This window comes from Mastigoproctus giganteus, chromosome 11, assembly GCF_048544385.1.
Source record: "Mastigoproctus giganteus isolate SK-2022 chromosome 11, ASM4854438v1, whole genome shotgun sequence".
NCBI lineage: Eukaryota > Metazoa > Arthropoda > Arachnida > Uropygi > Thelyphonidae > Mastigoproctus > Mastigoproctus giganteus.
The window spans coordinates 101581979-101600183 of record NC_143585.1 but is presented as its reverse complement, the minus strand read 5'-3'; the positions used below and the strand labels follow the sequence as shown (position 1 = coordinate 101600183).

The following is an 18205-nucleotide window of genomic DNA, read 5'->3' as shown; positions in this document are numbered from 1 at the left end:
GCCCATATTGAGTGAGTCAATGGCGTCCTCTGATTGGATTCTATGGAAGGGCTTCTCCTTTTTTATGGTATCCTCTAGGTGAAGTTTTATCGCCTCCCTCTTGTTCCGAATAAAAAGCGCCCTAGCTCGGGAATAGGCAGTTCTGTCCGACTGTGAGCCGGAGTTTTTCCACTTTTTGTGCAAATTCTGTTTAACGTGAAAACTTTCAGAGACTTCTGGATTCCATCAGGCCTTTGAATGCTCTGAATGCAGCATAGAGAGAAACGGTGGCTATCCATCTTGTCATCAGGTCAATGCCGACTTTTGGGTCGCATTCCTCAAGGAAATCCCATGGGATTGCTTGAGCCGCATAAACACACTTTTCAGGGTTAAGGTATTTTGGCGCTGTAATTGTTTTGGTTGTGGCTTTCTTTCTCCTCTGCTCCAGCCTCCTACCTAAACAGATATCTCGTATTAGATGTTAAGATGGAGGTGGGCAATCCTCTTACTATTTCCATACTCATCTTTCACGCAAGTCTTGGCTCCACTTCCTAGAGTCATCTGACGGCTGCAAAAAATATCCTCACTCTAGCATGGCTCATAAAGGGCCGAACAGATGCTCCATGTATCAGCTTTAATCTCTGGACCGGAGAAGGTGAGAAGAGATCACCTTGACTTGTAAGAGTTAGCCGAAATGGGAAGATCGCCTTCCCCCTCCTGCTAACCCTTACAAATCTGAATTTCTGGATGATAATTTCTCCGCTAATATCCTAGAAATATTCAAAAAATTAAATATACATCGGAATAAATTCTGCGAAGATAAGGTTTACAGAAAGAATACCCTAGAGAACTCATCGGCTGATAAATCTGTGAAGAGCAGATTCACCCGGTTAATAAATGCATATCGAATGTTCTCCACTTCTTAGCCAAATGGCCGTCTAGAAGGTGAGCTCCAATGAAGGATATAAACAGATTGAATAATAATAAATAGCTACATTTAATTAATTGATTGTTAACCATTGTGCACACAAATAATTTGCATAACTTCAGACATGTATATAATTTCAATCTTTTTTATATAAATGAACTAATTCGTAAATTTCTCAGGGCGATGGTAAATAACACATCCTCCTGGAACATTGACGTCCAGGGGTGGTCCGCACTTCTTGGATAAATAAACAGATAATAAATTTCAAATGTTACAATAAATCGAATTCTCCTCTAACTCGTGATAATATAATGTGCAAAATTAGAAATAAATCCAATATTTAATCGATTAGTCTTTGTTAAGCAGTAGGGTTTATATTAAGACATTCTTTGCTGATTTTACGCTGCATTAATGCGAGCTTAATATGATAGATACGTTTTAGTTGAGGAAATCGATCGTATTCTGAATTGATCACAAAATATGAACGGTTTCTGTATTTAAGTTCTATAGAAGTCACAGGGTCTTGTTTTAGCGAAGAGATTCATCTCCTCGGTGTAATAACTAATTGGACCACAGATCATTCCATGTTTTTTATTTAAGCCATTTACAAAACAAAAGCATTGTACAGCTAGCCGCTCAGAGCGCACCACAGGAAAGATTAATGCCAGCTTATCACATTTATATCGAAGATCTCACAAAGCCTCAAAGAGAAAGCGCGATTTTTTTCAATAGCGAAGGAAAGGATTCAGCAATAGAGGGAATTTTACCACCACGCTCCCCAGCTGCCTGCCTTTCCGTGGTGCCATCCAGCCCATGGGTAGCCGTACTGATTCCATCCGGTGTAGTAAGGGTGAGACCAGCCGGGAATTGCCTCTGGAGCTTTGGGTGCAAGGGCAGCTATCATTGCGGCGTCCTCAGCAGTTTTCTTGTCTACACTGATGTCACCAGTGGGTTTGAAGCCGATGTTGGGTCCAGCTACGTAGGAGACGGTGCGTGGGTTACCATTAGGGTCGATATAGCTATAGCTGCCAGTGACGCTACCATCAGCGGAGCCACTCTCTGAACGGTGGTGAGCTCCAGCATCCCCAGTGTTATAGTTGAAGTTGTAACCACCTCCGAGGAGACTCATGGACATGTCGGCTGCCATACCGACAACAATGAGCATGGAGAAGATGATCTATGAGAGAAAATGAAAGTATTTTAAAATAAAAACACAGTTTATATCGATTACTACTATAACTTTTTTTATTATTCATCAAAACGGAATGCAAGAAACAATTCTACAAATCAAATGATAATTGAAGGTATTGCTTTTGAAGTACAAATACTTGTTACTATAATAATGGACTAATGGTGGTTACTATAAAAACTAACTCTTAATTGAAATTAAGATCTACCATTAAAAACTCTAATTTCACACAAGAATTTTAATATTTAATTCTAATAATTGTTTTTCTTAGAGGGTTTAATGTAAATTTGAGGGAGGTTATTTATTTAACATTAGACAACCGTTTGGTTTGAAAAAGGTTGATCATGGTGGCTCCGTTTTTAAAACTCGTTTTGAAGAAATGGTAATACATTTAAAATACTCTGATGCCATTTTTCGGTTGAAATTCGCCATCTTATTATAAAAATGTGTTATGCCGACCCCATATAAATGTGAGAAGATAAAGAAGATTACAGAAATGTGTTAATAATAAGATAAATAGTGAATCAAGCATCTGGATCCTTTTCAGTGCAACGAGCAAGTTTTCTAAAATACGCAGTGAATATCCTTATATTTTTCAAAGTCAAGGAAAAATCTTGAATGGAAAATTCAAATTTATTAGAGATACTTTATAATGTTTAACAAAAAACCTAAAATGTAATCTAACGACAGTCAGACATTCCTAAGAGTGTTTTATCGAACATCTCAGTAAGGGTCTCTCGGTGATCAGCATATGCAGAAAGTTTCAGTATAAAATATAATTGTTCTGTTAAATCATTACTTCGTAGTTTCAAACAGACTTGTTCAATACTTATCAGTAAGAAAATAAACTTTATTATTAATACTCCAGCTAACGTTTGAAATTTATATTACATTGAATTTAATATTCAATGTCGAATTCATTAAAACCGTGAGGATTTTTCCATTGTTCTCTCTGTTCATTAATCCATTAAATGAAAGCGTCTTGTCTGTGGAAAAAAAATCCTTATTCGTTTTGAGAATTCTCGTATTGCAATCTACAATGCTAGGAATGATATTTTAACAGTTTTCTTTCCACTTAACAATCTTCACTTCATTTCGCTCAAGCCACCGTGAGATTAATAACACTGTTAGCTGGGAACTGAATTATAACAAAATTTGAACAACTATTTGAACTCGAGACAAATAGTAAACAATCTTCAGCTCATTGGCATGTATAACTGCATTAACTTTTTGTTAGATGTGAGAATAACACAATGCAGACAGAAGAGGAGGATGCTTTTTCTTTACAAAAAAAATTTAAACCTCTTTTCGTAAAATAATTAAATAGCAGTACAGAAAAAAGGAAAGATTACTTACTACTTTCATGGCTGCTAGTGGACGATTCGGCTTCTAATGGGTCAAATCTGAAAATGATGATCAGCTGGTCCACTATATATACTCTCTTTCTCCACCCTCATCATTCACCGGATGTTATAAACGTCAAATTTAAAAATTTATCGAGCGAATGAGGATGAGACGAAACTATTCACAGAAAAAAAAAATAGTGTTGGTGTTGGGTGCAAAACGTAAGACCCGTGTAGGATTGACGGAAAAGATATTCGTTAAAATATCGGCACGTGAATTAGGAAGATGAACCAGTAATTGTTCAAGATATTCCTGATAAGAGGAGGATTCGCCGTTTTTCCCCCTATTAAGGAAATGACCTTGGCCTTGTAAAGTAGGCCAATGTCATTGATAAGAAGTGATAGCATTTTCGCTACCAACAGATGTCCACTCCTATCACTTGGAATGTCAAGGATTCCTGGAACTGCAGTCTTTGATGTTGGATAACACCTTCTTTCAAACAACAAGGCGCAGTTACTATGGCTACTGCAGCCCAGAAAAATCTGGATGAGGATGCTATTACTCAAATTCTATCACTAAAAGTACGATAAAACCCAACACGGTTTATCATTCTTGTTATATACGAAAACAAGTTTTGGTCTTCGTCCGCGGCAGTAACTCCTTCGCGAAGAATTGTTTATACGTCTATTTCCTTACAGTTGAGGCTTTTACAATACAGTAATTGAAAGTCGCAGTTGCCATTAAAACTATAAGACTAAACCAAATATATCAAACCATATTCCAAAGCGTTAGTTACATTAGGGATAAAATATAAACTATCAAAGGTTCCCGAGTTCTCAATGCCATTACATGGCGAATATCTAATAATCAAACTTTTCCCTCCAAAGGAAAGCCCAGGATAGTTTGGTATCACCGCAGTAAGTACAAAATGGAGCAATCACTTTTTAATTGGTGAGTAACAGTAAACCAACAGTTTTCACTTTTTGGGATCTTTATCTAAGCAATACAATGAATGTTTGAAAACAATTTATTTTAAACACTATTTTATTTGCTAAAATCGAAGTCAGGAAATATTTTATTATGGTTATTATTAACAACAAAATTAATTTCAATTTCATCGTGTAATTAGAGTTAATTATTTAATGCAAAGTCCACTTTTTTTATCAACACCATCGAATTTCTTGTCGACTTCATTGAGCCTAAGAGGTAAAAATGATATTGATGTAAGTGGTTTATGGGATCCTAATAACACTTAATCTACGTAAAAACCTTACTGCTAATAAAACAAAAGGGCATATAGTCATTTATATATTGCTATGCAAATAACTTGTGTAACAAAAGAAAGGACACGTTACTGTTTAAGGATTTCTTATGGGCCTCTTCAAGATGAATGAAGTTGGCCCTATTAGAAAATGTAAGGCTTTTAATCCCTTGGGCTTTTGGACATAAGAAATTTATAGAAATAACGGCCTGCGTTATCTTTCTTCTATTAGAATGGAGCAATTTTTTCCTTTCCTGTGAAGTTATTTGTAGGATATCTTTTTAGTATTTTTGATGTTTTATTGGCTGCTATTTTTATATACTAAAGATCGGTGATCAAAAAGTTGGGGGGGGGGAGTTCTTTCGTTTAAACTTTCTTTGGTCTAACCACTTTACGTTATATTGTTTCTCTTCTAACAGTACTTCAGCCCACCTGTGTTTATAATCAAGTTATCTAGAACAGCCTTGCGGTGCTACCCCTTTCCCCTTTGCTATACAGGAAGTGACCCCGAAAGAATACCTGAGCACTAACGGTATATGTAATTAACTTCCATTAGAGCATCGTCAGTCGAGTAATTCAAGGTGAGTCGGCCAAGGTCGACGAAAGTAAGAAGTTGTTTGGGTATGACTTATTCCGAAGAAAGCTGCACTGATGTATAAACACTGCACTTTGGGCGGGTAGGGAAAAGACTGGATTTAAAACAGTTAATTACTGGGCACGCACCTATTTGCAGTGACGTGAAGTGAACATAAGTCACAGAAAAGAGGGCATGTAGATCCTAAGACTGTTTGCGGTTATCGCAACGAGCTGCCATGATATTGCACTAGAGATAATCTTACTTTTCGTAAAGAAAATTGTTGTATTTACAATGCAATTTCCAACCACCACCATGATAGCCGTTTCGATAGTTATTGCCATCTTATCAGCAGCAGTTTGATCTCTTAGATCAGTCTTTGAACTATTTTCACATAAACTCATCATAACGCAAATAAGCCATATTAAGAAGTTAATTTTGTGATTAACTTTTTAATACAGTGTACAGCCGAGAGGAGATAGAATAGCAAAACTTTTATTGTTCAGGTTGAACTGCAGATATTTGTAATATGACATGGGGATTTGATAAATAGCAAGTTAATATTTCTAAGTCGTTCAATTAAAACATCGATATTAACGGCTTCCAAGCTTGCGCACAAAATGTTATTTTTTCTTTTGAGTATCCTACCCCAGACTGGTACGAAGAATCCACCAGGTGTTTAATATTTATTTCCAATTCATTAGAAGGTGGATAAGATTGCATAGTTAAGCAGTTTGTCCTAACGAGCACTTCTCACAAATTAAGGAGGCTTATAGTTATGTTGGCAACTCCTCCTTCGACTCTTGGAAGAGTCGAAGGAGTTGCCAACAGATTCATTTGTCAGTTTTATGAAAATATTCATTTTCATAAAATTAATTAAGGTAGATAGTTCACAAAGGCATTTTTATGAAATTCCATTTCGTAGAGTTTTATTATGTATAAAGTAACGGTTTTAACTATTCATCTCTAAAAATGCCAGAGAGATATCAACAGGCCCTGCAAACTGAAACACGCGCAATGAGTTTGTTCTAATATGTTACCTTACCCCTAAGTTTTCTTATTTCGGAATCGACATCTTTCATTCGCAATGAGAAAGATTATGAACATACTGACGAAGAAAATATTCACACAGAAATGAACGCTTATGTAAATTCATCAGGTTCTTGGATTAAATTCTAGGTCTTTTGGCATTCAATGAATATCTCTTTACAACTACCAGCAGTACAGTGACATGTTCACGTTCTGCGTTCCTGAGATTCTTCTTTCCATTTTCATAACTTTCTCACCCTGTTCTTCGCTGAAGAAACAAGATTTTCGGAACAAAAGTCTTGGAGTGCAAGAAAAGAACTCTTTTTCTTGCACTCCAAGACTTTCATATTTTTGAAATTTAAGTATATTTTACAACGATAATTTCATAAATGCGTCTTGTTCTCTAACAACGTTTTTGAAGCCAAACCAGGCTTCTTTTCCAACTTTGGTCATCGTTGCTTCAAACCTGCTCGTCTGAAATTTAACTTTTCTTGTCTGTGTTAAAATGCCTTCGAGTTTCGCATTAGAAATTACAAAGATAAGCAATCACTCTCACTGACACTAATTTGATATGCTGGAGGCAATGACTTCTGTACAATCCACCAGACTTTCGTGTTCGTTATGTTTTTGAAGCTGATACCTAGTGTATAGTATTTCTTGTCTAGCGCCACCGGAGTTTCTTTCCCCCCCACAAACCGCGAAGTATACTTTGTGACGCGATACAAACTGAGATAGTGTAAGTATTTGTGTTAATTACACAAATACAGATACAAAACATGAGCGTGACGAACTGGACCTGACTTCTGGACTTGGACCACCACTGAACCAATGCAAAGACGAAGATTGCAACTTGGACCTGGACCTTGAAGATTACATCTTATGATGCCATACAGCCATATAGTGCCATGGCTCTGTCTAGCCTGCTTTTTACTCCTCTTTCCCTAGCAAGGGGGGGAGGAGACGGCCTGCTGTCTCCTCCCCCTCCTGCCACCCCTCTTTCTCCTCTGGTGGGGCATGGGTATGCCCCACTATTTCAACAGGGGTTATCTTCCCTAGAGACCCCTTACTTCCAATTTCCAACCCCCCAGTCTTCCACCTCCCCTCCCATCTCTTTCTCTTTACAACAGCGCTTGCCCCACACGTACAAATTTAAAACACCAAAATTCATGCCCGATCCATTAGGAAATATTATTACTTCCAGCGCTTATCCCGTATAGCCCCTCTAAGTTGCGTATAATGTACCATCTGTGCCCAAAAGAAAAGAAGAATTATTATTTTAATGATTTTTTTTATTATTATTTTATTTTCTATTTTTTTTTTATTATTATTATTTTTTCTATTTTTTTTTTTTATTATTATTTTATTTTCTATTCCTTTTTTTTTTTTTTTTAAGGTCCTAGCCACTGAAATCTCAGGAAATTAGGTCGTAGGACCTGCCAGAGCAAACTATAAGGGAACACCTGGCTGGCCTCCACGTGGCGGAGTACATAAACGACAGGTCCCATCTGGGGCCTGGCGGCTAACAAGCCAGAGGAACAATGGGCACAACATATTACACAATACATGATCCGCACACTTTTAAACCTCTGGCCTTGACAGCGTACTGTCCTCGATACAAAGAACATACGCGGAGATGGGGTAAATCCCTGGTGCCGTTAGACCCAAAAATTACTCTGTACTCTCTCTGTATTTGTGTTAATTTGCGCAATGTAGCGTTGTGTTATGTTGATCTGTTGTTCCTCCTTAATTTGACCGCCAGGGTCCCTAGTGGGACTACGTGTTTCCATCCACCGCCTCGCGGCAGAAACGAGGGGTCCGCCTCAGGGAGAAAGCTGATACATAGCTTCAAACTGACTAGCCACTACCTCCTTGCTCCCCATGATGACTTCGTGTTTCTGTCCCATTCAGCTATTACATTACTTTAACATAATATGATAGCTTGAATATAGCAATATATTCCAGGTTTTCATGGTATATTAAATTAATTTGAAGCTGACCCAGTATCATACACTGAGTGACCACTGAATTATGACCACTTACCTAATACTTCGTAGGTCTTCCTTTTGCCCTCAGTACAGCAGCTATCCGACGTGGCATTGATTCAACAAGATGTCGGGAGATATGGCCAACCAAACTGTGTGTAATGCGGCTAGCTATGGAGGTGATTGGTGTATCCAGACGCCTGATATGACTTTCCATAGTGTCCCACAAGTGCTCTATGGGATTGATATCGGGGGAGTTCGGAGGCCAATCGATATGCTGGAAGTGTTCCTCAAACCATTCCTACAACAAGTGCCCGATGGCTCGGCGCATTGTCATCTTGGAAGACCATTGCCATTCGGGAAAAAGTGTAACATAGCGGAGTGTACACAGTCAGCAAGCAGTTGACGATAGCGGAGACTACTGATACGTTGTTCCACATGCACCAGGGGTCCAAGTTCGTGCCAATGAAACATGCCCCACACCACACAACCGCCTCCACCGGCCTGCACTTTTGATACCATGCATGATGGATGAAGAGCCTCATGTTCTTGAAGCCAAATCCGTACATGACCATCCACGGTGTGAAGTGAATAACGTGACTCGTCCGACCAACACACCTTCTTACAGTCTTCTAACGTCCAACTTGCATGCACCAGGCTGATGAACTGGCGTCTCCTAACCAAGGTACATCGGCGTAAAAGACGCCGATGAACCTTAGTTAGGAGAGGATACTGTACGGGTCGTCTGCTGGTATAGCCCATGTGTGCGACGCATGGTCATGCCAGATATTATTCTGGGTTGGCCCATGTTGTATTGGGTAGTCAACTCTTCAACAGTACTGCGCTTGTTCGCCTGTACGAGTCGTCGGACCCGGCGCTCACCTCTAACATCAACCTTTCGCTGACCTTTGCAGTTTTGCCATCGGGTCTTTGCTTGACCATTTTGACGCCAGTCCTGGTACACTTTAACAACGGCGCCTCCGTAGCCAGGCGGGCAGGAGCAGCAGTGCGTAGCACACGCTTCTTGATTAGACCGGGGTTCGAGCCCGTCACCACCAAATGCGGAGGATGCGGAAAGGTCAGGGAATGACCACCGCATTTTCCCGGAGCAATATGGCCTTAGTTGCTAATGCTCCTAAAAAACAAATAACAACAACTTTAACAACGGTGGCTCTCGAACACCCCATCATTTCAGCCGTTTGGGAAATCGAGGCACCAGCTCGTCAAGCTCCCGCAATCTGTCCTTTATCAAAGTCCGACAAATCCTTCCTTTTACCCATCACGCTCGGAATTTTACTACCTACTGAACCACTGACACTATCTATGCTACGTAGGTCGACTAAGTCCGCACTCTCGTACCTCACGTGGTCAAAGGGTCGCATTCAGTTTTCATAAGGGTGATCATAATTCAGTGATCACTTAGTGTATATAGAAACTTCAAGTCAAAAAGTAGCCAATTACGCTTCCATATTTAGCTTTTAATATGTTTTAAGATTTTTTTTACACGTCTTTTTTAAGTGATTGAGAAAGTGAAAACAAAGTATAAATATTTCCTCTCGATAAGCGGAACGTGTTTCAGGCTAGTTGTCGAGGAATCGATGACCATTCATATACTGAAGCTCCTAAGGCAGTGATTAATTTGGAAATACTGTTGCAGTAAACAAGAGAAGCATCCTGAGAAAGATATGTAAATAACTCAAGATTTCCGCACCAAGAAAAATGATGTCACTGGAACGACTAGCTTGATGTCTTCATTCTGGATCTCTGCACAAAATTTTGCAGACAAATCACTTAGCTCGTTGTTGCGATTTCACGTAGTTTCATGTTGTGAATATTCACTGTGGCCATGTATGTAATATTCAGAATATGATGAAATTGTATTGAGAGTTTAAGGTGGTTGAGGGTATTGGCAGATGAGGCCTGTCTATGATGGGAATTGTAGCATATTGCAAGTGTAGATTCCGATACGAATGTCCTCTTTAGTTTTATAGATTACACCATCAATAAGCGAAAATAGCAATAATTTCCGTGGATAGTTTCTCGGTTTGCATCAGACCATGGGAACAACGAAAGATAGCGCTGTTACTTAAGTTGAATCCATTATCTCAAGTATTAAATACAGGTTTGGAAGGCTTCGTGTGGAGCGCATGGCTCCAAAAAAATTACCACAAAGAACATAACAATGTGTCAGGTTTCTTTATGCAGCCTCTTGTTCTCACGCTGTAATTTTTATAATCACAGAAATAAAACAGTTTTATTTGATGAATTGTTCTATGAATACATTTTTCGGTCCGCTTGCTATACGAAAAACGAGTTTCCTGAAAAAAAAACAAAACAAAAAAACAATGCAACTGTCATCTAAGGCCAGTTGTCTCAGCTACTTTGTGAAATAGCTCATAAAAATTTCCTTTTTCATTGACAGGATTCGAACTCAGAACTTTTTCACCCTGTGTGGGAGGACAGTGATTATAACCATTATGTGCCCACGAGGGTGATAATAAATACGATGCATAAAGGGAATCAGTCATCTAGTCCAAGGTGAAATGCTTAAGAACATAAGCAAGAAGTGAATATTTCTTAAAATCGTGGTTAAATTACATCGTCAGTTGTAAATTAAAAGATCTTTAAAATTCGGAAAAAGGGTCTTAATACTAATTTGCTAATCTTTTACTGGCCTGCCAGTTTGTATACATTAAATTTCCCACCTTTAATTTATCAAACTAACTACTAACATACTTGATAGATTACCTTTAAGAGGAAATGCAGAAAAACTAGTAACGTAAGTTATATCACTTTATACATTCCAGAGTGTTTTTTTTTTTAATTATTATTCTGGAAGGCTGTGCTCTTATAATTCAAAAACAGTGCGATGCAACCAACCGGTTTTGTTGGCTACTAACTGCTAATCGAGTACGACGTGACATCCTAACCAACCTGCAGTCCCTTTAACTGATTTCATGGTGCATACAGTATGCATTGAGTGGCTCGGTCATTTGACAGCCGTTTGGAAAGGATCTGGGTTTGCGCCCAGTTTTAGAACTCCTTTATAAGACGAGCTCAACCGCAAGGATTTTCGATGGCTTTGAGTTTTCATGTCTGAAGCAGAGCAGAGGTGCGGGATCTTTCCAGAGAGGCAGTCCGCTTCCCTCCCATCCTGCAAACAGGCAATTGGCTCTGGACAGAACACTGCTAATCACAGGCTTTAATCGTGCATTTTTAATTCACATTATACATAGGCTTTGACCACACATCAAGCCCTCGCGAGTAGCACAGTGGGCATAATCAGTGTCCTCCCTCCATGGATGGTGCAAACCTAGGTTCGAATGTGGTCAATGATGCTACTCGGTTGAAAATGGCCTAAAATCAAAGCCTGATCGTGATGCAGTTATTATTTTGTCATAGACACTTCATTTAGTGAAAATTGATAATCTGTCACATTACTGCGTATTTCATAAATCACTTGTCAAAAGAACATAACCGAAAAATCTTTGATCACCAGATTAAATCATAAAGTAATGTTTATAATGATAAAATGCGTACCATTAAACATGATTATCACCATATAGTCACTTAAGCAATTTTCTTAAATTTTTTGTAACATCTGATAATTATATTAATTTCTGCGAGTCTCATTTGCGATTATCTTGTATTAATTATTGCCAAAAGGGCCAACTTCTGATGAATAATGATCTTTCGGATGATTGTTTTCTATAGATTAATTGTAGAATATTTTATATTACATTTACGGTTGCATAAAAAGATAATTTTTCTAATTCATAATTTTATTAGTCCGCGCGATAAAATCCAATCGTTTTTGTTAATTAAAATAAAGATATTTTGGATAATTCTTTTTTATAATATTGATTCGCAACAGAGGTTGCTAGAGTATGCACGCAAAAAACGTAAATATTTTAATGACAGGGCAAGATAAAGAATAAAAGCATATTTATTGGTGACCTTCAACAAATAGAAATTGAATGATCTAAATGGAGATCCACTTGAGAAATCCAAGCAAACATGACCATTAAAACGGAAACGTATTCTCATTATGTTACAGACAGCCTTTCATCAAACTAATTTAGGTCAGTTCGACTTAAGGATGTGTACTGTAGTGATTTGTAAGCTCTTTTCCCAGAACTTTTGTGCTTTGTATCGAAGGTAGATTGCCATCTGTGGCTTTTCTTTTCACTTTTAGTTATTCGAACAGAAGAATCTGATAACTGGCCTTGTAAGTGACAGCACTAAAGGCTGGCAGCAATCGAACAGATATTGCATTGGAAAGAAGTCATCAGTGAATTTTCGTCGTGATCAAGATATCCTACTTCCATGGTCTGAGTAAATGCACTGACCGAATTGTGATTTGTGAAATCTGTGGATGGCATTGAAAGCAAGCCTAATAATTACACTTTTTATTTTGTGCGAGTGTAGCAAAACAAATACAATCACGATCAATAGACAGGGACTAATATGAAATACAATGGTTTAGTAACAGGATTTTTGTAGTCACATTTAGGGAAATAAAGGAGTATTTTCATTGATACCTGAAGAAAATGGTTATAAGAGTCGCTTAGTAAGAAAAATTAGAAGCAAGGTAACGATACAAATCAGGGTTATTCAAGATAATGAAACGAAGCAACTCAATAAATTATAACGAGTAACAAAGGGAGAGCACCAGTAATTATTGCCACGTTTGAACCACTTTGGGTTCAATCGTGAACAGTTCACATTGGATTGAACAAAACTGAACTGTCTGAAGCATTTGTTTGGGCAGAAGCGACCTCGAGAAAAGGAACGTGGCTTTGGCCGATGGGACGTGCCCTGTGGGTGAGAAGTTTGTAAATAAATAAATAAATTACGTGATTAAAAGGGGGAAAAGTATACCTGGAAACTTGGTTCAGAGACTTTCCAATAGTCATCTTTGATTGCTAATAGTCTCATTTCAACTATTTTCACACGTAGTCTAGTTATATCGGTACTTTGGTGTAGGGGAAGCAATGCCTATATTAGTGTATCCGAGAAAATAGCACCTTGGAAGCAATCGTCATGCAAAATCAGTATTTTTTTTTTCAAAATAACGCTTTCTCCTCCTTGTTATTTTGGAACCAATCCAACAGTGACCCTTTATTTGCGTTGTGCCAATTCCATCCGTTTTGCTTTGAAAACATCCATACATATGAAAACGCCTTTCCTATCAGGGTCAGTCTTGGTTATTTTATAAGCTGTATTTATCAAATATTGACTTATCAATAGTACCAAGTCGAATTCATTGTCCTTGTCCCATGAGTTTACTTAAGGATCATTCTTGGGCAATCACTTGTTTAAAATCTATGCTAATTACATTTATTTATATATTCAAGGGTTTCGACAGGATTCGAGCACGGTCTTTTCCATCCGGCGTGGGAAGGCCACTGATTATACCAATTGTGCTATCCACTGATACATCATATCAATTAGTGTATAGCCCAAGTTGCACGGAAAACAACTTAGGTATTAAGTTATATTAATCTGTATCATTGTACGTACAAAAAAAAATTGTTTCTGGATCTATAATTTAGCCTTAAATTCAAATGATATTTGAATTTAAGGAATAAATATTATTCATATGCATGTATAGCGCTTATGTGGGAATAACATTTAATTATTCCATTTAAAAAAATAATTGGTATTAATAAGCCAAATGATGCTAGGAAGCGAATTTATTCTGCATTTCAAAAAAAAAAAAAAAAAAAAAGCTTCGAATCGATCACAGTTTGCCAATCCTTAAAAAGTAGCCGCCTCGAACTTGGATAGCCTCCTATCTCAAACACCTTGGAGACAACTTATTTGACTGATCAGCAATATGCTGTCAGAAGGCGAACTTCATTTGATATAATGTATCGTTTGCTGTACGTTGTTTGGCTGTAAATATTTGTGTTTGTGTAAATACGGTGAAACTATCACTTGTGTCTGTTCAAGCAAAAGGTATGCTTCAATTGTCATGGTATTAAGTTCTTACCAGTTTACGGTAGTAAGTAATTAATAACTGAAATATTCTATATTCCAGATAATTATAAATCAGATATTATGTATTTCATGTATTTCATAACTGTAACATATTTGTATGTTTTGTAACATAGTTGTATATGTATGTTCACCCTCTAGCCTGTGGCTGTAACCGGGTGTTCTCATAAGAGAAATAAATTGATGATAATAATAATAATAATAATAATAATCGTCTATTGCTTCCCAAAACGTTATTTGTATCCCTTTGTTCTAATTTTATCATCCGAAGTTGAATATACCTCCCTCATCTCTTCTGCTTATTTCTTTAAGGGCCTTAAATAGCTCGATTAGGTCACTCTTAAGGTGACAAGTATCTAGGCTCTACACTCCACATCTTCCAATACTCTCTTCAAAGAGATGCAACCATTGTCACTTCCAACTAATGCCTTTATGTATCTCCACAAGTTCTATAATCTAAGTGAGGCCCTCAGACCGGAATAGAATATTCCAAATGAGGCCTCACCATCTTTTTATAAAGATGGATGATAGCATCCTCCCTGTTAAAAAAATATCATACTAATCATTGATAGCACATCCGAGTTTTCCTGATTGCCTGCTAACATTGCAAGGAAAGCTTCCTTTCTACTTGTATCACAATCCCTAAATTTTTCTCATCCCGAATTACCTTTAATTCCATGTCCGTCCAGGGTATAAGCCTGCATTTTTTCTCCCAAATTCAAAACTTTAACCGGATAAAATTTCTGCTGACATCTTTCCAACTACATGAATGTGTAACCGATCTGATTCAACCTGAATCAACATTACATGGTTCAGATGGATTGTTAACTGTCCTACCTACCTTCAAATCATCAGTGAGCTTTGATAGCTTTCGCTGTATACCTTCATCAGTATCATCGAGGAAAATTAGAAACACGAAGAACTCCTACACTGTGAACCCTGAGCGATCCCGATTTCTACATTAGTCCAATTTCAATAGGATTTCCCACTAATTACCAGGAAAATCTCCTTTCACTTCACTTAGACAACCCCTGATCGACTTGGATCTTCCCAGTAACCCCAGCGCATATAGTTTGCACAGTAGCCTCTTATAGGCAACTGAATTAAAGAGCTATGCAATATCAAAATCGTTTCCTGCATCCAAGTGCATTCTACTTCATTGTATTAATTTAAACATTGCAAAAGCATATTCTGTAAAAAATTAACCTTTTTTGAATTTAGCTGACTAATAATCATAATTTAAAATTAAATTGAAGCCAGTAGTTCTTGATAAAAGAATGTGTATAAAAAATATAAAAGAATATTCATGTAAACTATATATATGTATAGTTTACATGAATTGCGTTCAATATATTACCAAAGATATACGGGACCCCTAAGATTCTATTAGGGAAAAAAGAACCACACCCGCCATACTTGTCAGGAATCGTTAATAAAGCAACTAGGTTCGCTTCAGAATTAAGCAGATCAACTAAGTACAGCAGATGGGCCGAGGCGTTGAGCTTAGTGACTTCCAGCTGGAAATCGCCATTAGGTTCCATATTACCAATCTGTTCTTTACAATGCAGGAAAAACTCTAGATAAACAGTGCTGACATAATCGCCAAAATAGAAAGGAAATTGGGGTATTCTTAGAGCAGACATTTACATGAAGAGAATGGAGGAAATTCAGAGTGATAGATCCCGTTAGATCGCTCTACCCCCTCATCGAATGTTATCACCAGGAGTTCAGGGAGGCCACAGATATTAGTATAAAAAAAGCATGTAGGAAGCTGCATTACAAACCAAACACCACAGCATGCAGTAAACAAGCCATCGTAATTGGTCCCTGGAAGGTGATGATCCGCTTTGGCTCCAGCGGATGTTCGAAGAAGTTTTTTCTCACAGTGAAATTTGGATGAGGCGCTGTTGCTATCCGGATTGTTTCCTCATAATTTTGGTTTGTTAATATTTTCTGGAAATAATAAATTCCGTTCGATTCATTGACATCCTGAACCGTATGGGAAAAGGGACTTTTCTGTGCGAAAACTTCATTGCCTGCCCAGAGCCTCGATCTTAACCCAGTTGAACACAACGTTGGGCCAGGCTAACACGCCCACAATTAGTAACTGAATTCATCACTGTGAATACCGAAAATGCCTTTTCTTTTATAAAAATATTCTTTGGAGTCTGTCGACAAGGATAGAGTTAACCAAAGGCTACACGTTATTAAATATTGTAACAATAAACTGCTCTTTTAAACATGCAGTTTTCTTAGTCATAAATTTGTCTTCGTAGGTGGGTGCGTTTTTCGCATGGACAACAGAACAGTTCTGTTGCTTATTTCATTTGTAGAGAGATCAAGATCATTTGGAAATTGGGGAGTTACGCCCCCACCAACAACAAAAAAACATGGATGACTAAGACGAGAATAACTGTCACACAAATGGCGATCAGATTATGTTTTAAACATCTTTTCAGGCACAGCTTAGAATTTGTGAGAACTGCATAAAGAGAGAGAGAGAGAGATTAATTGTACGTATTCTATTCTACTACAACAAAACGTTTTTGTGTGAGGGTGAAACATTTTTTGCATGTGTCACCGAGAAAAAAAAAACAGAGTCAGATTTACCACTCTGCTGGCCACACTGTTAATAGTCTAAACTTCCTTGACGCTCCGAAATTAATAATACAGATTTAATCTTCTCAATCATCTCGCATTCCTCCATCAATGTCACCCGTTTCTTTTCCCCATTACCACGCCCGGGTGTGGCAGAAGCTAAGAACCCTATAAGGTCGTCTAGAATTTCGACCCTGGCCTACTTCTGGCTTCTGTGTGAACAACTAAAGCCGATTGTCCTTAACACGTCCCTCGTGCAATTAGTAGAGTCCCCAGAAGTCAGCCGTATAACGGGATTCCAGTATATTCGGATGACTTCGAAGTGATAACAAGTGTTGGCATCCTTTGCTCGATGTAGAGACGCATCAGCATCTCGAGAAACATGAAACAGCCCTTGTTCGAAGTGGACGTAAATGATACTCTTTTTATTTGTTTTTCTTTCTATCCCACTACGTAGTTATTCGCATTATACGCACCTGTGTAACCCATAATTACATCAAATGATGGTTAAAATGAAAAAAAGTCTTTGATTCCAGCATGAAAAACACCTTCAATTTTTTTTTTCTTGGAAAAACCCGAAGGTGTTTTTCTCAAAGGTTTCCTAAAGTTTCACTTCCGATTTATGCAATTCCTAAATTTGAAATTCAAAGAGAAAAATTGTTGTAAACATACTGACTGATATAATCAAGTTATGAGCACCTACACATTATTACAGTACGTAATTACACCATAAGATCATCATGATCCTAGAAATAATTCACAAAATTAACCTAAGGAGAGAGGAAAAAAATATTTATTTGGAAACCATCTCAGTTTTATGCATGCCAGCTGAATAAATAAAATTGTTATATTCAGGAACAACCAAACAACGAGAGGAAGGCTAACAATTTCATTGCTACGGTAGCCAAACAATGCGATCAGTTATCAATGAGGGGTCGCATACTTTTGTGTAGGCGTGGGTAACTTCAAACGAGCAATACAGAATAGTTTTCATTTTTAGTGGTTGCTACTAGCAACCATTGAAAACTTCTCCCTCTTTTGACATTCAAAACTATTCTCCTCGAACGTTGGGCTTTCTTAACATATAACACTGTTCCCCCATTCATTTCGTGTCCCGCATTTGAGCGTTTCCAATCCAATGAAGTAGATATCGAGAGGAATACCTCTCTTCTATTTGATGTTCGTTTGACGCGGTCTGCTTGTCAGTAACATAAGCATCTCCCTTATCTCTAAATAGCAGAAGGATTAAAGGAGGCTGATACGTGCCTGAACAATTTCGCTTAAGATTTGCAAGTAGACCAATAATGTACAGCTGCCTCGG

General features: G+C 37.8%; 1 protein-coding gene across 1 annotated transcript; it reads right to left on the bottom strand.

The window, feature by feature from the left end:
• Positions 1-1500: 1500 nt before the first annotated feature.
• Positions 1501-3560, bottom strand: LOC150078298 (adult-specific rigid cuticular protein 11.9-like). Its single transcript, XM_090384281.1, has 2 exons — positions 3453-3560; positions 1501-2084 (listed from the first exon to the last, which is right to left on the bottom strand). Exons 1-2 carry the CDS (start codon positions 3459-3461, stop codon positions 1671-1673), a joined length of 423 nt encoding a protein of 140 aa, XP_090240407.1. The 5' UTR covers positions 3462-3560; the 3' UTR covers positions 1501-1670.
• Positions 3561-18205: the final 14645 nt, after the last annotated feature.